Genomic DNA, 22048 nt, shown 5'->3' with positions numbered 1-22048 from the left:
CTGAGGCAGAGGCCACAGAGCCATCCCCAGCGCCCGGGCCATCTTTGCTCCAATGGAGCCTCGGCTGCGGGAGGGGAAGAGAGAGACAGGAAAGCGGGGCGGAGGGGTGGAGAAGCAAATGGGCGCTTCTCCTGTGTGCCCTGGCCGGGAATCGAACCCGGGTCCTCCGCACGCTAGGCCGACGCTCTACCGCTGAGCCAACCGGCCAGGGCCTTATTTTTAAATAATTGTGTATGGATATATCTTTGTCGGTTTGGGAGATCAACTTGTTGACCTGCACAGTTAGAATACATAGTACATAAGAAGGTAAACTTTCAAGTTGGATAGATACGTAAGGAGAGAGGGCCTGCCACTTGGATTGATGGTGAAAGTAGCCAAGGATATATTTTACATTCTAAAAGTTAACTTGCTGACTTAATTAAGTATAATCATTCAGCAAACAGCTTAGAATAAGCAAGTTTTGATTATGTTGTCCCTAGGAGACCTATAGACAAGATAGCCCAAAATGGAGATGAAAATGTCCCCAGTGGGAATTCAAATGGACAAGAATGGGGCTAGCTAGTTCCACAGCTTTGATGGGCCAGAAATGTTAGCACAGCAGTGCATATTGAGATTCAGCTCAGATAAGGGTGAGGTTAGAAAATGATCTTCAGCTGTAGCCCTGGATATTAACAGATCAGGATCAGGCAAAGAGGCTGAGAAAAGGAGGGGAGAGCATTCTTAGGAATAGAGGTTGATGTTCCCTATGGTCTCTGAGTCAGAGAACTAAGGCAGAGGAAACAACCTACTAACCCATCTTGGAGGCCAGTCGCATTTTAGCCTCACATTCTCTTGACCTGCACTGTTCAGGATGGTAGTTACTGACTGCATGGGGCCATTGAGCACAACCAAGGAGCTGAATTATAAATGCTGTTTAATTATAATGGATTTAAACTTGGAAACTGTTACTTGATCCAGTTATTAGAGAACATTTAGGTATGTTTGGAATAACAAGGGTACATAAAGCTACTTTTTCAACTGTAAATTTTATTAAACACACATCAAGTATTTCTGATGAAAATTTAGCATCATCTCAGTCATAGATTGAAATGATCTCAATCATGGATTAAAGTATACTTTGTATAAAATACTAGGTTCAGAAGATTTAATATGAAAAATAAAATAACTTTTAAAATTAATTAACTATTGACATGTTCATATTTTGGACATACTGATTTGAATAAAACATGAAAATTAGCCTGACCCGTGGTGGCACAGTGGGTAAAGCGTCAAACTGGAAATGCTGAGGTTGCCGGTTCAAAACCCTGGGCTTGCCTGGTCAAGGCACATATGGGAGTTGATGCTTCCTGCTCCTCCCCCCTTCTCTCTCTCTCTCTCTCCTCTCTAAAATGAATAAATAAAAATTTTAAAAAAACCATGAAAATTAATGTTACCTATTTTTACTTTTTAAATTAGTTACTGGAAAATTTTAAATTTCATATATGGTTTTCATTATATTTTTATTGGTCAACATTGGTCTAAATGTATGGTCAGCATACTATAGCCAGTTTTATTTTATAAATAATGTTTAGCTATATTATTTTTCAAATAAAGTTTTATCAGAGCACAGCCATGCTAATTCATTTATGTATTTTCTATGACTGTGTCTGTGCTGCAGTTGAGTAGTTGTGACAGAGCTGGTAGCCTTCTAAGAAAAAGTGTGTCAACCACAGTTCTAAATTCTTAAAGCAGAGGGCTGTGTCTTGGGGCCCAGTGAAAAGGAGTGGTGGAACCAACTGCCTGTTCCCCTAGTGTCCTACTTTTTTCTCAAGGCAGGTTATTTCTTGTCCAGGGCACCCTTCCTCAAGGAACTCTCATTTGGAATATACATGGCTGACATGGTGGCATCTTGGATCCCAGCTTAACTGCTTGTTACTCAGTGTTCGAGCAGGAAGCAGATGGTGTATGGCCAGTAGCCAGGGCCACCATCACAGCCGCCTGGCCCATGCAGGTTCACATTGGATTCGGACAGTCGGAAAAGAAACAACGGAGCCAAAAACTGATGGGCCATAGTCTTTCATCTTAGCTTGCACCCGGCAGGCAACCTTTCTCTGCTCTCTGCTCTGCTCTCTCTGCTCTTTCATGCTAATCTCAGGAACCAAGAGAGCAAGCTCCCGTTCTGTCTCTATTTTATAGTGTAGAAATCAAAACCTTTAATCCAATATACAAAATAGGAAAGTTTCTAATACAAAGTCACTTATCTGGGGCATGATGGGATTGTACCACCCCACATCAAAAAGGGTGGGAAAGGCTTAATCCTAAAACCAAGCCCCAGGCTACAAGGATTCTGCCTGCCCACAACCCGCCCCCAACACACATTAATATCACCTGGGTAACGGCCTCCACTTGGGCAGCGCCATATTTAACAAAGTGAGCATAATATATTTTATCTGCCCAACAGATGGCAACACTTGAATTAAGATAATTCAAGGGGCCTGGGCTGGCTGGTTCAGTGGACACAGCATTGGCTGGGCTTAAAGTGGATCCTCAGTCCTGAGTTGGATCCCCAGTCAGAGCACTCATGAGAAGTGACTGTCAGATTCTCTTCCACTCCCTCTCCCGCTTCTCTCTCTCTTCCTCTCACAACCAGTGGCTCGATTGGTTTGAAGTTTGAGCACTGGCACTGAGGATAGCTCAGTTGATTTGAACATCAGCCCCAGGCAGTGGGTTGCTGGGAGGATCCTGGTCAGGGCGTGTGCAGGAGTCTGTCTCACTATCTCCCCTCTCCTCACTTAAAAAAAAGAGATAATTCAAGGAGGGTTTATTTACAAAGAATCTCACTACAAAGGTGTGAATGGGCTATAGGGAAACCACAAAGGATTGTACTAGCCCAGTAGCAGCAGCAGCAGCAGAGCTGTTACCATCCTTAGGCCTTAGAGCAGGGGTCCCCAAACTACGGCACTGTGGGCCACATGTGGCCCTCTGAGGCCATTTATCCGGCCCCCGCCGCACTTCTGGAAGGGGCACCTCTTTCATTGGTGGTCAGTGAGAGGAGCATAGTTCCCATTTAAATACTGGTCAGTTTGTTGATTTAAATTTACTTGTTCTTTATTTTAAATATTGTATTTGTTCCCGTTTTGTTTTTTTTACTTTAAAATAAGATATGTGCAGTGTGCATAGGGATTTGTTCATAGTTTTTTTTATAGTCTGGCCCTCTAATGGTCTGAGGGATAGTGAACTGGCCCCCTGTGTAAAAAGTTTGGGGACCCCTGCCTTAGAGGATGAGGTGATAGAGAGGTTACTGAAGAGATACTGTTGTGTATAGTAGGCCACTTTGAGGAGAGCAGTGAGCTTCCTTAAAGGAACAAAGCCAGCCCGAGGTGGCCTTATAGAATTGGAAATGGATACCCTCACTTCGTGCCGCTTCCTTTCCTTGATAATACCCAGAATCCCATTGGATCAAATCCAACTTGATTTTTATTCTTACAGCCTAATAAGTTTGCCTTACTTACTGTGTCACAGATACTGGCAAGAGATAAGACTCCTGGGTCAGAGAAAAAGGAGTTTGACTCATACCATAGCAAGCAGCATATTTGTCTTGGTTCCCCTTTGCCACCAGTTCCCATAGGGGTGATATGATGGACCCAGATAGATGCTGCACATGCTGTAGTTTTTGGGTTTTTTTCTTAAGTGAGAAGCGGGGAGGCAGAGAGATGTCCTGATTGGGATCCACCCAGCATGCCCCCAATGGCGGATGCTCTGCTCATCTGGGTCTGTTGCTCCATTGCTCGGCAACTGAGCCATTTTAGCACCTGAGGCGAGGCCATGGAGCCATCCTCAGTGCCTGGGGCCAGCTTGCTCCAACCAAGCCATGGCTGAAGGAGGGAAAGAGAGATAGAGAGAATGGAGAGGGGGAGGGGTAGAGAAGGAGATGGTCGCTTCTCCTGTGTGCCCTGACCAGGAATTGAACCTGGGACATCCACACGCGGGGCTGACATTCTCCTGCTGAGCCAACTGGCCAGGGCCTCATGCTGTAGTTTCAAGTTTCAGCTGAGGAATACTGAATTGAGGATTCCATTGCTTTGGGTAGTAAACAGGAAGCAAGCCTATACTTGTCTCAGGGGAAACACTACGTTAGCCCTCAGGTTTGCTCAAGGTTTTACCCTGTGAAATGGCCCAGGTAAAAGAGCTTAGGTCAAGGCCTTACTTTCCTGGTATACCCATTAAGACATGTAGAAGCAGAAGAGACTCATGAAGGACTGTCTCTCAATAATGTAATCCATAGAGATCAACATCTTTGGGAGAACAGGGTGGAGATAGTAGAGGATGATTTGGAGGAGCAGATGAGAGATATCTGGCATTCTGGGTCCCAAGCAATAAATTCTTATTTCGATTAGAGTCAAACCAGGACTTCTAGCCTGTGATCAGATTGAAATACTGTTATCGTCCTTTCCCCATATACAGTACTTTTGTTATCAGAAGGTAGGACCTGCTTCCCATAGGACAATCTCCTTTAGGGTTGCAGTATTAGAAATTAGTTCTCATTGACTTATTTACTCTTAAGTTTAGAAGGAAAAGCCTCCTTGCCTTTTGGTTTAATGACTATCTTTTCTAGTTTACCAAACTGTAGCATTATCTAGATATCTTTTCTGTTTGTCTTTGGCAGCTGTTAATACTCTGTTGTCACAGTGCTCAGCAATACACAAAAACCATGCTCAGTACGTGCTCTCTTTTCCATTTCTCCACAAGGGAGGTTAGTCATAGAATTTTAAGGAATCTGTTATAGTATGTTAACTATGTAGTATCTATGTATAATTTTAAATTTAATATAATCTCATTATTTTATGTTAACCATCTTCTAAGGCTTGGTCTCATATGTACTTTCTGCCTGGGATCTACCTGATCATTTAGTGTCTATGGAGTCAAGACCGCCTTCCTTGGTATGTTCTAGGAGTAAGTAGGCAGAGAGGCAATTCCATAAGTGCATTGAGCTTACATTTAGAGTGCTTCTGGCAGTGAAAGAAAAAAAAATTTTTAAGTGAGAGGAGGGGAGATAGACAGACTCCCACATGTGCCCTGATTGGGACCTACCCGGCAACCCCGTCTTGGGCCGATGCTTGAGTACTGAGCTAGTTTTAGAGCCTGAGGCTGACGTACTCAGACCAGCCGAGCACTCCTCAGCACCTGGGACCATGCTCAAACCAGTTGAGCCACTGGCGATGGGAGGGGAAGAGGGAGAGAAGGAAGAGAGAGAGGGAGAGAAGTAGATGGTCGCTTTTCCTATGTGCCCGGGAATCAAACCCATGACATCCACATGCCAGGCCAACACTTTAATGACTAAGCCACTGGCCAGGGCTGAAAAAACCCATTTTTTTAATAAGCATCTTTTTACATTTGATAACTGTGTTGAGTGCTGTGGGCACATGACCCTGCTTTCAGGTAACATACATACATTGCTGCCCTTGTCTTGGGGAAATAAAGCACTACAAGCAGAATACTTTCTGCATTGATTGCCCCCATCTAGGCAAGGTGTTCTTTTACATATTTCAAATTATAATAGACATTCTGCAGTTCTTGTCTGCAGTAGATGTTTGTTCTATATTTGGCTGGCAGGAATTATCCTACCTGCCAGACAGTGTGTGTATACCCAGGCAACAGTGCTGTACAGCAAGCAGCTGGAATTCAAAGGCTGAAAAAGTTTTGTGGACTGAATAACTGAATGCATCCCTTTCATGACTGTGGTCATCACTGACACCAGTCAGACATATTACCATCCCACTCTGTTAAGTAGAATTTTCATGTAGGGTGCTTTGGTATGATGAACAAGAGTAAGAAAAGATGCTTCCTTTGTGTTTGTGTAGTAACAGGTTCATTTTTGCTGTTGTTTTTTTGTTTATTTTTTTAAAATTTGATAGCAATATAAATGCAGTCTTTTTTATATCCATTTACTGTTTTTAACTTGCTTTAAGATTTTTTTCTCAAATACAAATTTTCACCATTATCAGTCAAGTTTCACATGGACTGAGTTAGTAAAGGAATAAAAAGTAAGTCACTTTAATTCTAAGGCTCTGATATTTAGGAAATATACTTAATTGATGTTGGATGATGACATCTGCTGGCAGAAGAGTAATTTTGTAGCTCAGCTTTATGAGAGATTGTGAAAACCACCCCTTGAAATGAAGGTGAATGAGAGCCAGTGCCTGGGACCTGTGAGTGTGAGATCCGAGAATTCCTCAAACCAGACAGTTCTTACCTTAGATAAGGCCAAAGGAAATCTAAGGGCAGACAAGAGGCCCAGGAATTAAGAGGAAAGAAAGAGCTCTGTGCTGGATGGCATGGGCTGGCTATGGTCTCACCTTCCATCATTTTAGATTTCAAAGTTAAAGTATTTTAGAGGATACTTTTCCATTTGATTTATAGTAAAATTGTGTTTCCAATAAGAAATGTTTTTTACAGAAATTTAATTAACCATTTTTTTGGTAAAGCTCATCTATTCAGATAGGAAAGAATAATTATTACTGCTTAGAGGAGGGAGACATACTTAGAGGTTTATTCTTTTGTTTGTTTTGTATTTTTCTGAAGTGAGAAGTGGGGTGGCAGAGTGACAGACTCCCGCATGTGCTCTACTGGGATCCACCTGGCATGCCCGCTAGGGGGTGATGCTCTGCCCATTTGGGGCATTGCTCTGTTGAAACCAGAGCCATTCTAGCACCTGAGGCAGAGTCCAGTGAGCCATCCTTAGTGCCTGGGCCAACTTTGCTCTAATGGAGCCTTGGCTGCGGGAGGGGAAGAGAGAGACAGAGAGAAAGGAGAGGGGGAAAGGTGGAGAAGCAGATGGGCACTTCTGTGTGCCCTGACCGGTAATTGAACCTGGGACTTCCACACACTGGGCCGACACTCTACCACTGAGCCAACCAGCCGGGGCCTAGAGGTTTATTCTTGATATCAGATGAGAAATTTGTGAATTTGAAATATTTACTTGCTTGTCTTAAGATTTTGCAGTCATTTGTAATATAGATAACATTGAGTTTTTACCATGTGCTAGACATTTATACTTTACATGTCTTAACTCATTTACTTTTTGCAATAACCTTATAAAGTAGGTAATACTTTTTCATTATCATTTTTATGATGAGGAAAAGGAGGTCAAGAGAGGTTAAGTATTGTGCCGTTAAGTCACTCAGCTAATTAATGTTAGAACTTGTCTTCAGGCCTGGGAAGTATCACTGGAACAGATCATCTCAAAAGGATGCAAACTTCAAGTCAAAATGTAGTATCTAATCTCTGCAACCTTTTTCATAGCCAGATTTTAATTTATTAGGTTTTTTCTTAAAAATTTTTTCCCATTGATGATAATATTTAATCTGCCATAACATTTTGCTTTAAGAATTTTTTATTTTCAATAAACTATATGTATTTGTGGAATTCCATACAAAAAATGAACTCTTTCACTCTTTAAACAATTAAGTAATTGCTTTCATAAAGCATAAGTCTTGACAATTGTTATGTATGTATACTCCCATATAAGTCACTACCCAGCTGAAGACAGAGAACATTTCAGCGCCCTACCAGGCTCCTGCCTCGTCAGTATCCTCACCTTCTCCTATCCCCTCATTCCCGGTAACCGCTTTTCTGATTTCCAGCTCCATTGGATAGTTTCAAAGGGCATGTAAATGCAGTTGTACACTGTGCGGTCTTGTGTCTGACATCCTTCATAAACATTATGTCTGTTAAGTTCATAGAAGTGGTTATGTATTCAGTAATCTGTTCTTTGCACTGTTGTGTGGTATTCCATCATACGAGTTTACCACAGTCTTATCCATTTCTGCTATTCATGGCTTTTGGGCATTTTCTGTTTTTGGTTACTGCAAATAAAGTTGTGAACATTTTTATTCACGTGATTTAGTATACATAAACAGTCGTTTCTGTTAGGTATATCTCAGGGATGCAATTGCTGTGTCATAGACTATTTGTATGTTCAGCTTTGGTAGGTATTGCCAAAAGCATATATTTTTCTAAATTTTTCATATACCCTGATGACTTGTAATCTATCAGAACATGCTTATTTCTATTAACAGTCTTTAAAAAAAAACATTTGGGAAGGAGAGCTTTTTAAACAGAGAAATAGACTTTGATACAGCCCTATAGAGTAGTGCTATGTAGAAAACTTTGTTGTTTTTCTTATATTAATAAATTAATACCAGCTTTATACTTTGTACAACTTTGTCTGTAGACTGATAGGGACCTATTGGGGAAACTAATGCAGTACAGGATACAGTTCTGCCTCAAGAGCCTTGGTTTAGTCAGATAGGTAAGAGAATAACAGGTAAGCGGTGTGGTGCATCTGCAGGAGACAGCTGATTTGTATAGACAGTACATGCTCTGGGATGGTGAAGCGCTGTTACTGGACTGGAATGATTGCAGGAGACAGCTGATTTGTGTAGACAGTACATGCTCTGGGATGGTGAAGCGCTGTTACTGGACTGGGATGATTGGAAAAGGCTCATGGAAGAGGGGAACCTTCAGATGAGCCTTGGTGAGTGGATAGAATTGCCTTTGAAGAGGTGGTTCATCATGAGTAATGTTATAGGAAGATGAGAAAAGCTTGCTGGGGGTCTAAGTGGGCCTACCTGGAATGAAAATGGGAGTTGAGGGTGATGGGAAGCTGTTTGGAAAGGTAGGTTATGTCAGTCTTTGTAGACTTTAAATGCCAGGTTAGGATTTTGTAGATTAAGTCCACTTTTATTCTTATTCTCAAAGTTCTGACTGATTGATTTTTTATAGTCAAATATTGAGAATTCTTACAAAGTTTTCTGCTTTTTAAGTTTTATTTCCTCCCAGGAGCATGCAACTGGACAAGGAGCAAGGTGAAAGTTTTGATTTTAGAGAGAAATAACACCTGTAAGAGGGGACTTGTAATTGAAGGAGAGATTTTGCAAATAGTATTTAATAAAGATTTTAAAGGCATAGTATAGATAATTTTGACTGGGGAAATTGATTACAAACTGTAAAAAAAAGAATTTGAGTTGATTTTCTCTAGGGGTTATAGTAAAACCCTTCTGTAAAGTATATTAAGAAATTGAGCTACTTCTGAAAGTCCTTTTTTTCCCTAATGTCTAATAATCGAAGTTTTTGAAGAATCATATTCCAGGATTTTTTTCCCCTCTTCCACATTAGTATCTTCAGAGTATAAGAAACAGATACCTAATGAAATTTCTGCTGGAAGTAAAAGAGGCTTATCAGATATACCACAAAATTGGTCGTTCCAAGACCATTATAGAATGTATTCACCAATAATATACCAAGCCCTCTGTGAGCATGTGCAGACTCAAATGTCACTGATGAAGAACTTGGCTTCAAAGAACAACCCTAATGGAGTTCCTGCTGTACCTTGCCACATTGTGTCTGGTTCTGGTGAGTATGAATGTTGTTTCTTTAAAGCATGAATATAAACTAAGTTGCCTGGTTACTGTATAAGCAGGATGAGATGTGAGTGATCTTTTTCTCCCTCTTACCTTTTAGAATCTCAGACCACTCCGCATGGTAGTTACGGCTTGCCTGCACCCATCCCAGGCCAGTTACCTCAGCAGCCACCCTGCCCTCCAGTGGTTCATTCTGTAGGTACAGTTAATAGACTATATAAGTCATCTGCTTTTAGCAGTTGGCATCTTAAGAGAGAAAATTGAAATTAATGCCCTGGGATGTACAATCTAAAGACCAATAATTCTTTTCCAAGTTGTTTTTTATTACCCGAGTTGTTTTCCCTGTTTATTAAGGACAATGGTGAGGGGAAAGAGGGAGAAGAGATCAACAGGAAAAAAAAATCACTTATACCGATCACCGAACACAATGTTGTTAACACATTGATAGAGTGCTTTCCAATCATTTAATTCTCTGAGTAGATTTTGTTTTCTACTTTTTATTTGTTAACTTTGCTTTTTAAAGAATATATAGTCATAATTAAATTGTATAGTTTTATGTTCTGCTTTTTTCATTTACATTTTATTACAAACATGTTTCTCTATATAATTCTGTAAATTTTTAATAAGTTGATTATACTCTATTTAGTAGATATACCATAATCTTGTAACTACTCCCCTATGGCAGACATTTAAGCAACAGTCAGGGTTTTGGGGTTTTTTTTTGTTTGTTTGTTTTTTAAGTGAGAAGAGGTGGGATAGAGAGACAAGACTCTCGCATGTTCCCTGACCATAATCTACTCAGCATCTTCTGTCTGGGGCCGATACTCAACTCAACCGAGCTATCCTCAGTGCCTGAGGCCAACACTTGGACCCACCAAGCTGTCTTGAGTGCTGGGGGCTGATGCTTGAACCAGTTGAGCCACTGGCTGCAAGAGGGAAGAGAGAGAGAAGAGGGGAGGAAAGGGAAGAGAAGAGAAGTAGATGGTTGCTTTTTATTGTGCCCTGACTTGGGATGAAACCCAGGACATCTGCCCACTGTGCTGACATTCTGTCCACTGAGCCAACTAGCCAGGGCCAAGGAACAATCAATTTTTTACTACCAGAACATTTCTGTAAGTTTGTGCAAAAGCTTTTTGTATGTTTGTGCTTATTTTCTTACAGTGAAATTTCTCAAAGTGGAAGTTTGTTTTAGTCCACAAGTTGGTTAATTTTTGAGGTCCTTTCCCTTTAAACCATGTATGATATTTATAAATAGTCAATTTTAATCATGGCTTAATAATGTTTCCATATTGCAGAGTGAAATAATTAACTTTTAAAACACTATAATATTGTGCTAAGGGGAAATCCAGCTTACTCACTGGTAATCTATCACTCCATCCTGTTAAAGTCATTTTCTAATATTTCTGGTTTGATTTTATTATAATTAATGACAGTGCTTACATTTTTTGAAGGCTTAGCTCGTTTTTCTTTTTATAGGAAGTTCAGACTGATGGTGACAACCAGTTTGCATCACAATGTAAAACAATTTCTGCTGATAGTCGGAGGAAGTCCTTCAGTACTAGTCTTGGAGTTCAGTGTAGCCTGCCCAAAACTGACCAACCAGCTATTCCAGCATTTCAGCGGCTGGATCTTGCTAATGGAGTTCTGCCACAAGAAGTTCCTAAGGATCCATACCTATTGAAGTGTTTCCAAACATACATGAATCTGTTGCATTCTCATCCGGACAGCCAGATACACCAAAGCCCCATTCTATTACAGCCAACTTTCCTGGCCACTAATGAAGAAAACTGTGCCAAAGAACAAATTGGAGAGATCACAAGTGAGGGAAAGGATTTAAACATACATGTGCAAGATGCAAGAATAAAGGATTTCCAGAAAGCAGAAAATGGGAACCATTGTACTGAAGAAGTTAGAACTATAAAGTACTTGTTGGGAGAGGTGAAGGCCCTGGTAGCAGAACAAGGTAGATGAGTACTTTCTTTATAATTTTCTGTAGCTTGGTGTTAATGCTATACAACAATGCCATATTACTTTGTCATCATTTAAATTTAGAATAGTTGACATGGAGTTTGTGGCATTCTCCATAGAAATATGTCTTGAGCTAATAAAGAAATTAGTTCTGCAAGTTTTATTCCTTTTATTTTTTTATCAATTGATCCCTCTACTGTGGATTTGAAATGCACTAGGGAATATCAGACAATCTTACTTGAGAGTGTATATTCACTCTTCTTGATCCAAAGGGATCTTGAAAAGACTCAACCAAAAAGAATTTGTAGAGAGAAACTTGTAGGAGTTAGAGGATCCCTAAAGATGGTTAATTCCCTGGAAGAGACTGATAATTTTATTTTAAAATGCAGAGAAGACTCTACTTTCAGGGATCATTTCTATAGTTTGTTAAAATGCAGATTATATTTTCAGGGATCATTTCTGTAATTCGTTACTAAGGAAGTTTTTCTGAACGTGTAGAACGCCCAGACCACAAGGAGGAGGCTCAGCGTCCTCTCCTGAGCGTGGAGCTGGCTCTTGATGCTGCTTCAGTTGCTGCCATTTGCCTTTGATGATCATCCTCTCTCTTGTGACAGAGTAAGAAGGAGAGTATATCACACTGTCTGAGTGATATAAAAAACAAATAAATGAATGAATAAGAGGAGATTTTCTTCCCATCATTTCTTTAATACCCAATTGTTCTAATGTTTAATAAATCTTGCTATGAGAAGTAAACTAAACTTATTTGTGGACTTTTCATTTTACTTTTGGGTTTCTTTAACTACAACAATAAAAATGTCTTAGGTGAAGTTATGATATATTTGAGCCAGGTTGTATTTATTTGTTTGTATCGTGTGTTTGTATTCTAAATAATGGTTTTTGCTTAGAATGAGTTACAGGTTTGTCACTTGAGGAAGCATAGTAACTGATTGTGGAAGTGCTGATTGAATACCTAATATTTGCAGACTGACAAAATACCAAATCTTAAAATGTATCTATAGGAATATAGCATTATTGTTCCAGAGATTTAACACATTAAAGTCTTTTTTCAGACCTTCAACTTATTACTTAGCCAGATACTTAATCCTCGTCACAAAAATAATAATACTAACAATATTAGCTGTCACTTATTGAACATTTACCATGTGCCTGGCACTGATAAGTATTTTGTGTGTATTACCTCTTTTAATCCTCTCAGCAACCCTGTGATGTACTACTATCTCCATTTAACCTTGAAGAAATAGAGACTGCAAGAGTTAATTAATTTGACTGAAGTTATATTGCTAGAAAGTGGTGGATCCCAGGTCACTCTTTCCAACACTGAGCAAAACCACTGTACAAAGGATTGGTAGAGGACTGCTTATTAATTGGGCATAGCTGTTTACTGTGTGCATATACTTTTCATCAGGGTGTTAAAATTCCCATGGGATTGACTTACTTCCTATCTCTTTGGGGTGTCAGACAGTTAAATAGAATAGGAATTATAATTATTAAATGTTTTTGGTCTATAAAATATTTGGAAATGGAGAACAATAAAAGGACAAAAGACTTAAATTTCACCTCTACCTGTGTCTGCCACCTCCAAAACCATCCACTCCTCCCAATTAATAAATAAAAAAGGGTGTTGCGCTTGATGCTACATCAAATGATGTGTGGCTGGTTGTGTTAAATCTCCTTTATAAAATTAAATAATAAAACCGTATTTTAATAAACCCTCAATATATTGCCAAATTGAATAACCTAAAGTGAATTATTTGCAACAGATCCGACTGCTATAAATGTGAACACTGTGTCAGTTGTAGGAAAGCCTTTAGCAATTATGAGAGTCTGGCGGTCCTTTGGTATTGTGAACTAGGAGGCAAGTATAAACTGTCTTTCTGTCAGGCTCCTAACTGAGAAAAATCACTAATATAATAATGGTATGATTTAAGATGAATCTTTAGTGTATGAATTTAATTTCTTTAAAGTTTTTCCAAATAAGTAGGAAAGAGAAAAATAGGGCATATGTATTAAATTTAGAAATAATTGAGTTGTGTTTATAGCAAGTATGTACATACCTTTTCTAATAATATACATGAATAATCTTATCCAAAAACAACTTACAATGTGTCTTTACTCATTTTTTTTTGCCTTTTGTAGAGGATTCAGAAATTCAGAGATTGATTACAGAATTAGAAGCATGTATAGCTCTGCTTCCAGCAACAAGTGGAAACACAAATATTCAAGTTGAAATAGCACTGGCCGTGCAACCACTAAGAAGTGAAAACGCTCAGTTGCGCAGGTAAGAATTGCTCTGAATATTTTTGTCTCTATGCAGAGATGTTCCAGGGTCAGAACAAAGGTGCTCCATGAGATCCATAAGAAAAACAGATTTCCTGTCTTACTGTGTTTCCACTTCCCCCTTTTCCAAACATTGCTAGCATTCTCTAACATTTCCATTACTCTGCCTACTGGCACCTGTTTTCTCCCACCTTTATTACCTCTAACACTCGGTTGGTAGTGTGTTTATCAGACTAGTCTAGGCTTTGCTGCAGTAACAAGTTCAAAATCTCAGTCCGGTGACAGCAAAAGTGTATTTCTCCCGCACACCAAGACCAGCATAGGCCATCAGAGGCTCTGTTTCATCCTGTGACTCTGGATTCCATTTCCCTTCACTGTGAGGCCATTGCCTCAGTGTTTTCCAGGAGGAAAGAACATGGATATGGCACACCGACTTTTACATACCCTGTCCCAGCAGTGACGATCTCACCACTTACATTTTGTGGGCTAACACAAAGCATATGACTCGGCCTAATATAAACATCTGGGATGTAAAATTTTCCCATATTCCCCATACAAGAAAGGAGCCCCTAATGTGAGTTAGCACCTACAGTAGCTCCATCACATTCAGACATAGAAGAAAAAAAATTATTTCAATTTATTTTGACTATCTTAATTTATGTTGGAATCATAGTCTTACTTTGCTTAGGAAAGAGGTAAATCAGGGATCTAATCTCAAAATACAGAAATAACTTACAGATTATCAATAACATCTTAAATTGGGATGTTTTAGTGGTGACCTCCGAGGCCATTACTCCAGTGTCTGTTTATCAGCCTCCTTTGCAGAGAATTGGAGCCTGTTTTCAGGTGCTTCTGCAGCACTGCGGTGTGAGTGTGCCCTGAGGGCATTATAGTTGCACAAGCTGTAGACATTGTCCCAGGTAGGACCTGGAAGGACCTGCACAAACGTCGAGAAACTGGAAAGCAATAAAATACTAGGATTCCTAGTTGTAAAGGAGCTTAAATGCATGGATCTGGAGCTGGCAAAGATGCTACACCCAGCGAGATTTACTTGCTTAGGAATATTTCTCTAATGATCATTTGTCTGTAGATACTATGGTATATGATAAGTTTGCAGGGTTTAAATTCTAATAATGTTGTTTTCATTCCTGGCCTAAATGATCTCTATAATAATTGTTTTTCAAAATCAAAGCCATGTATATAAATAGTAATGTTAATAGCCAATACTTCTAACAGTTATTAGATGTTTCTTATGTACTGAGAAATTAACAACCTTTATATGTTTCATCTCTATAAATCTCATAACAGTTCTATAAGGTAGGTATTGTGGTATTTTCATTTACAGATGAGGAAACCGAGGCACAGAGAGATTACATAATTTACCCAAGGTCATATACCTGAGAGTAACAGAAACAAGACTTAAACCTGCACCGTTCGTTTTTTTAGAGCACAGTCATTTTAATTTCTGTACTTCTGCATTGCCTCTGCTAGGAAGTAGAGACTAATTTATACTTTAATATTTAGGTGTATTTTGTAAAACAAAACAATATACTGTAAGCCATTTAAGATAAACCTTTTTTTTTTTTACAGATACTGAGAGAAGGATAGATAGGGACAGACAGACAGGAACGAAGAGAGATGAGAAGCATCAATTATCAGTTTTTCGTTGCGACACCTTAGTTGTTCATTGATTGCTTTCTCATATGTGCCTTGACCGTGGGCCTTCAGCAGACCAAGTAATCCCTTGCTGGAGCCAGCAACTTTGGGTCCAAGCTGGCGACCTCGGGGTCTTGAACCTGAGTCCTTTGCATCCCAGTCCGACGCTCTATCCACTGCGCCACTGCCTGGTCAGGCAAACCCAGCATGTTTTTAAAGAAACGACTCTCAAATAATTGTTTTCTTAAATAAACGACCAGAACTTAGTCTCACAATACTATTTTAATATTGTGATCAGGGGAAATACCAATGGTTATTATTTATTTCTATGTCTTAGAACATTTTAGAGTTGTTTTAGGAGCTAATTTATAAACCCTCTAAGAAAATAATATTATACTTACTACTTTATAAGTCATTTGTTTTTAATTCTTTTTAAAAAGGTATTAGTCTGATGTCTTATTCAGACTTGGCACCAGAGTTTTTTGATTCTGGGTCCTTAGAAGACAAAGATTATATAGCATACTATTTCCACTGTTTACTTGACCTTCTAAAAATAGCATTATAGAAAAATGAGAATTTGTCAGTTATACGATCTTTTAGCAGAATGAGGTTTCCAACACAAGTGTAGGAATTTTTGTGCCTCTTTGGAAATCTTAATTTAGAAAGTATCATTTGTAATCCCCATTACAAATGAAAGTTAGAATACATTGGCTCATTTGAAAGTGTTTTTCAGCACTTTTCAAACAAAAATGTTTTCTATTTGGGCATTTAGAAACTACATGATTTTTTTTTTAATCCAGAAAGTTATCTTTCAGGATATTTTGGAGTTTATCGCCATCTTGTGGCTTAAATGAAATAGCAGGTGCACTGTTTCTATGGCAAATGGGTATTTTGGGGCAGTTTTTATGTGGAATTCCTGGCCCATATCCACAGTGTCTGTAGTGCCCCATTCATTGTGACTCCCAAAAGCCCTAGCACATTACCAAATTTCCTGGGTGTGGGTTGGAGGGATACTACTTCATTTAGGAACCATTGAGCTAGAGAGAGCCTTAATATTTATAGGGCAAGTTAGAATTCATGACCACTTCCTGATTTTAGATTTAAATACAAGGCCATTATATACCCATGCATGCAGAACAAAAATGTGAAATGGGGTGGCGTTCAATCTTTTAGTTTGATCATCTGACAGATAATAATATAATTCTTCCAAGTGGAAGCTACTAGAGAAAGAATAGATTATTTGTTTTTTATTTCACATTATTCTTGAGTTAGAAGATATAATGGCAGAGAGCCAGTAGGTTAAGATTTAGACATGCTGAATGTGTCATTTTACCATCTGGATGGATGTATGGTACAAGTGGAACATAGGAATACGACCCAGGATAGAAATACAGATTTGGGAGTTATTCACTGAACACATTTTTACTGAGCTTTTACTGTATATGTGGAACTATTTTTTTTTTTTTTTTGTATTTTTCTGAAGCTGGAAACGGGGAGAGACAGTCAGACAGACTCCCGCATGCGCCCGACCGGGATCCACCCGGCATGCCCACCAGGGGTGACGCTCTGCCCACCAGGGGGCGATGCTCTGCCCCTCCGGGGCATCACTCTGCCGCGACCAGAGCCACTCTAGCGCCTGGGGCAGAGGCGAAGGAGCCATCCCCAGCGCCCAGGCCATCTTTGCTCCAATGGAGCCTTGCCTGCGGGAGGGGAAGAGAGAGACAGAGAGAAAGGAGGGGGGGTGGAGAAGCAAATGGGCGCTTCTCCTATGTGCCCTGACCGGGAATCGAACCCGGGTCCCCCGCACGCCAGGCCTACGCTCTACCGCTGAGCCAACCTGCCAGGGCCTGGAACTATTTTTGACACTGGAGACAATGGTGATTAAAAGTGAATGATTTGTCATCAGTGTAGAAGTGGTAAATTAACCAAGAAGGTATAAATAGCCAAGGGTGGATTGCTGATTAATAACAGCTTTTAGGGAATAAAACTTTATTGTTGTTATTGTTATTTAAGACCTTTATTAACAGATGCTTGCAGTTTATTGACTTTTTTGAAAAAATCAAGTTGTAAACTTTTATTACCAATTTTTTAAAAAATGAGACTTAAAAATCTCAACTTGACCAGATATGATACAGTTTAAAAACCTTTAAAGGTGTTTTGAGAAGAACCAGTCTTTTTTTCTTTTTTTTAAAAAAACACATTTGTCATTACCCAAAAGAGACATCTTTAGGTAAAAGTAATAAAAATTCCATGCTGCATAGATAATGCAGATAGTTCTAGTTATCTGGTCAACAGGCAAAAAGCAAGCACTTAAGGTCTTCAGCTCCAATCCCTTGTGCCTTTCTTATTGCTGGCATTTCATGTTCATTGTTCCTTGCTGGATGACTAAGCCAGATGCTGGTAGAGATGGTAGGCCGGTATTTCCTCAGCCCTGCCCTGCTCAGCCTAGGGAGCAGGCGAGTTCTCAGCTGGTGGATGGGCAGCTCTTTCTGTTTGCCATCTTGTGGTTCAGGGTTTTCTGGGTATTTGTGCGGGTAATTGAAGTTGGGGTGGTACCAACGTTGAGGTGGCAGCTGAGCTTGGGTCTCATCGCCTTGGTTTTCGTCTTCGTTGCGGTTTTCTCTAGCCTGACTTTGGCATGGAGGGCCTCTGCAAAGTTGTGATCTGTAGCCCCTATACAGATTCTGCCTCACTGGTCTACCTTGTCCTCCTGCACCCTAGTTGTCAGCACCCTCCATCAGGTCTCCCTGCACAGGAGGGTTGTATTTTTGTGGTCCACACCCACAGGGTCTCCACATGCAGTGATGTGAGAACTGTCATCTTCCGTAGGGCCAGCGCTGTTGGGCCTGGCCTTCTGAGCACTCCCCCATCCCTCATTCCCCTCCTCCCCACACTCTATTCTGGTAATTCTGCTGATAATTGGGTGGAGGGCTGCTGCGGTGTGGATAACGTCTGTAATGGTTATGGTTTGCTGCATATTTACTGCCTCGCACTGGAACTCCACCAAGGCCTATAACATTTGCTACTTTTGCACCCTTTTCTCCTTCAACAATATCAAACTCCACTCTCTCTCCATCTCCTACACTATGAAGGTGTGCCCTGGGATTCTTCTTCTTGATTGCAAATAAATTTGCAAATAAATATTGGTGTACAAATATATTTTCCTTGGAGTGATTCCAGTTGATGAAACCATATCTGTTACTTAAACATAGCATTTTACTGTTTTGAAAATCTTCACTGTGATGACCTTCTTGTCCCCGCCAGCAGGCGGCAGCGATGTGAGGCCGCCTGGGCCACCGCTCCCTGCCACTTGCCAGTGGTGCTGGGCTTGGTGTCAGCAGCGCTGGACCATGGGGTTGGTGGTGACTGTGGTTTTGGCCTCACTGCTCGAGGTTGCTGAGATGGTGACCGGTGATGGTGACCGGGTCCGCGGTGGCGGCGGCCGCGACTTCTCCTGGGGTGCCATGGTAACTAGGCCGGTGGCTGCAGTGGCGCTGCTCAGGGCTCTCTGGGGTTCACTCTCTGCTCCCGCTACCGATGGAACTCAAAATAAAAGCTTCTAACATAGGAGGAGGAGCCTGGAAAGAAACCTGAGAAGAAAATAATGGGCAAAGAGCAAGAAATCTAGGAGAGAATGACGTCACAAAAGCTATGGGAAGAAGTAATGTATAGGAGAAATATTTGCATACGTAACATTCAAAATAAACTGACAGAAGAGACAAAGGTGGATCAAGAACAAACATCTCAAGATGAATCTCCCAAAGAAAACTTGAAACTATTCCAGTCTCCAGAAAATTAAAGATAATAGAACCCTTTTTAGAGGCAGAAAAAGAGAGATTGAGAAAGACAGAAATCTTAAGGAAGACAAGACAATAAAAGAAGAAAAGTGAATTTGATGAGCTCATCAAAATAAAGGAAAGAAGCAAAAGAATTACAAAAATGAAAGCCCCATTAGAAACAAAAAAAAAATTAAACAGACATGAAGTCGGGGTGTTCCATTCCGTAAGGACCCAAGCAATGTGAAGGCGGCTGAGGGGTTTTGTTGTTTTATTTTGGGGGTATTTACTACCCTCACCCCAAATAATCATTCTGTTTCAGTTTCTATTAAACTTATAGTTAGTGTCTCCTGACAGCTTTTGGAGGGAGGATTGGGGTGCTGGGTGAAAAAGGTAAAGGGATGAAGGGAAAAAAACCTCATAGACAATAGTGTGGTGATTCCCAGAGGGAAAGGGAAGTGGGGGAGATAGAAGAGGGAAAACGGGGGGGAGGGGTAAATGGTGATGGAAGAAGACAGGCTCCTGCGTGCTCTGGCCAGGATTCACCTGGTAACCCAGTCGGGCTGATGCTGGAGTACTGAGCTATTTTTAGTGCCTGAAGCTGATGCATTTCAACCAACCAAGCTATACTCAGTGCCCAGGCCCACTCAGGAACAAATCGAACCACTGGCTGTGGTTGGGGGGGAGGAAAGGGAGAGAAAGGGGAGGGGGAGGAGCGGGGAAACACGGTTGCTTCTCCTGTGTGCCCTGACTGCGAATCGAATGGGGACATGCTGGATAGGTGCTCTATCCACTGAGTGGCCAGGGCCAGGAGTTATTTTGAAGTAGCGAACTATTTGCCTGAAGTTCATTAATGAGTTCTGGTTTTACTTACTACTTTTCCTTCAGTTAAAATCACATAATCCTAAATTTAATACATGTAAATTTAAAGTAGTGTTTGTAATATCTCTATTTTATAAAAAATGTCTGAATGATATCTGTTAGGGTTAAATTGGCTCCTTTAAAACTCAAATTCCCCTCACCCAACTTCCACTAAGGCAACTTCTTCAGTAAGCATCTCCCTCACCCACCCACCCCCTCCCCTAAAGCAATCCCCCCCCCCAACCCTGGGAAGGTTCTGAAAAATATCCTTGAGATAAGGCCATCATGAGGGGCCTGAGGGTTGGGAAAATGAGACAGTTTGTAACGAAGGCAACCAACTCCAATATGCTAATCTAAGTATATCCAGGTGCAGCAGCCCCTATAATTACCTGCTCCCTCCCACAGCTCAATGCTGACACCCTTTTGCTGGTTTCAGCCTGCTTTATCCAGGATCTAGGCGCTTTTAAAATAAACTTTCCTTTTGGAGCACACTGGCCTCCTGTGTTTTTTTTTTTTATCCCTCATTTTCTTGCCTTTTCAATATCCAGCAAATAATGATTAATATTTTATTCAGCATTGTGTTAGAGGGTCTAGCCAGTACAATAAGGCAAGAAAAAAAAATAGAAGCCACCCTCATTGGAAAAAGAATTAAAACTATCTTATTTACAAATGACATGACAGTCTTTGTAGAAAATCTTAAGGAATCTACAAAAATGCTATTAGAATTAAATGAGCTTAGCAAACTTGTAGGATATGAGATCAGTAGACAAGAGCCAGTTATATTTGTATGCATTAGCAATGAACAATTTGAAGTGCAATTTAAACTCAGTATAACTTATATTAGCATAAAAAATATGAACAATTTAGGAATAATAGATGAAAGATGTATAGGACCTGCACAGTGAAACTAAAAAACATTGCTGAGAAAAAAGAAGACCTACATAAGAGAGAGATAAACCATGGCCATAGATTAAAGACATTATTTTTAAGATGTCAGTTCTCCCCAAATCAAGCCATAGGTTTTTTGTTTTGGGGTTTTTGTTTTTTTTTTTGTAATTTCAGTGAAAATCCCAGTACATATTTTTGTAGAAAGTTGGTTGTAAAATTTATATGGAAATTCAAAGATCTAAAATAACCAGTACAACTTTGGGTAAGGAGAACAAAATTGTCACTTTTCTATTTCAAGATAAAGTAATAGTAATAAACACAGCATGGTGTTGGTGTAAATGTAGACAAATGGGCAATTGAAAAGCTCACACACATATGTAGTTAACTGACTTGATAAAGATGCCAAGGAAATTCAGTGGGGAAAGAATAATCTTTTCAGTAGTAGTGCTGGAACAGTTAGAGAGTTGTATTACTATTTTTAAATTTTTTATTTATTGAGATGACATTGGCTAATAAAATACAGGTTTCAGGTGTAAAATTCTATAATACATCATCTGTATATTATATTGTATGTTAACTACCCCAGGCCAAGTCTGCTTCCATCACCATTTTCCCCCGTTTTCCCTATTCTATCTCCCCCACTTTCCTTTCCCTCTGGGAATCACCACACTATTGTCTAGGAGGTTTTTTTCCCTTCATCCCTTTACCTTTTTCACCCAGCACCCCAATCCTCCCCCCAAAAGCTGTCAGTTTGTTTTCTGTATCTATGAGTCTATTTATTTTGTTTGTTAGTTGGTTTTGTTTATTAGATTCCACATGCAAGTGAGATCATATCTACCTGTCTTTCTCTGACTGGCTTATTTCACTTAGCATAATGCTCTCCAGGTCCATCCATGCTGTCACAAAATAAAAGATTTTCTTCCTTTTTACAGCTGGGTAGTATTCCATTATATAAATGTACCTCAGCTTTTTTATCCACTCATCTACTGATAGGCACTTGGGCTGCTTTCATATCTTGGCTATTGTAAATAATGCTGCAGTGAAGAGAGGGGTGCATATACTCTTTTTTATTTTTTATTTTTTTTTATTTTATTTTTCTGAAGCTGGAAACTGGGATAGACAGTCAGACTCCCCCATGCGCCCGACCGGAATCCACCTGGCATGCCCACCAGGGAGCGATGCTCTGCCCCTCCGGGGGCG

At 40.1% G+C, this 22048-nt stretch overlaps 1 protein-coding gene, 1 non-coding gene and 1 pseudogene across 5 annotated transcripts in view; 2 read left to right on the top strand and 1 right to left on the bottom strand.

Moving 5' to 3' along the window:
• The window catches only part of CCDC14 (coiled-coil domain containing 14), a 72967-nt gene that overhangs the window by 10970 nt on the left and 39949 nt on the right, over window positions 1-22048 (top strand). For all 4 annotated transcript variants that reach the window (XM_066241513.1, XM_066241515.1, XM_066241514.1 and 1 more), the window contains exons 6-9: window positions 9157-9393; window positions 9502-9596; window positions 10878-11364; window positions 13527-13668. In XM_066241513.1, the coding sequence (XP_066097610.1) occupies window positions 9157-9393; window positions 9502-9596; window positions 10878-11364; window positions 13527-13668 (961 nt within the window). The remainder of the gene's footprint in view (window positions 1-9156; window positions 9394-9501; window positions 9597-10877; window positions 11365-13526; window positions 13669-22048) is intronic.
• Window positions 11804-12019, top strand: LOC136312316 (small nucleolar RNA U3). Its single transcript, XR_010726930.1, has one exon. It is a non-coding gene; the product is annotated as a small nucleolar RNA U3 (small nucleolar RNA).
• LOC136312163 (Y-box-binding protein 1 pseudogene) lies at window positions 17709-20156 on the bottom strand (annotated as a pseudogene).

Source organism: Saccopteryx bilineata, chromosome 8 (assembly GCF_036850765.1).
Source record: "Saccopteryx bilineata isolate mSacBil1 chromosome 8, mSacBil1_pri_phased_curated, whole genome shotgun sequence".
In the NCBI taxonomy this organism is placed as follows: domain Eukaryota; kingdom Metazoa; phylum Chordata; class Mammalia; order Chiroptera; family Emballonuridae; genus Saccopteryx; species Saccopteryx bilineata.
The sequence above is the reverse complement of the archived record's forward strand: the minus strand, read 5'-3'. Positions and strand labels throughout refer to the sequence as shown.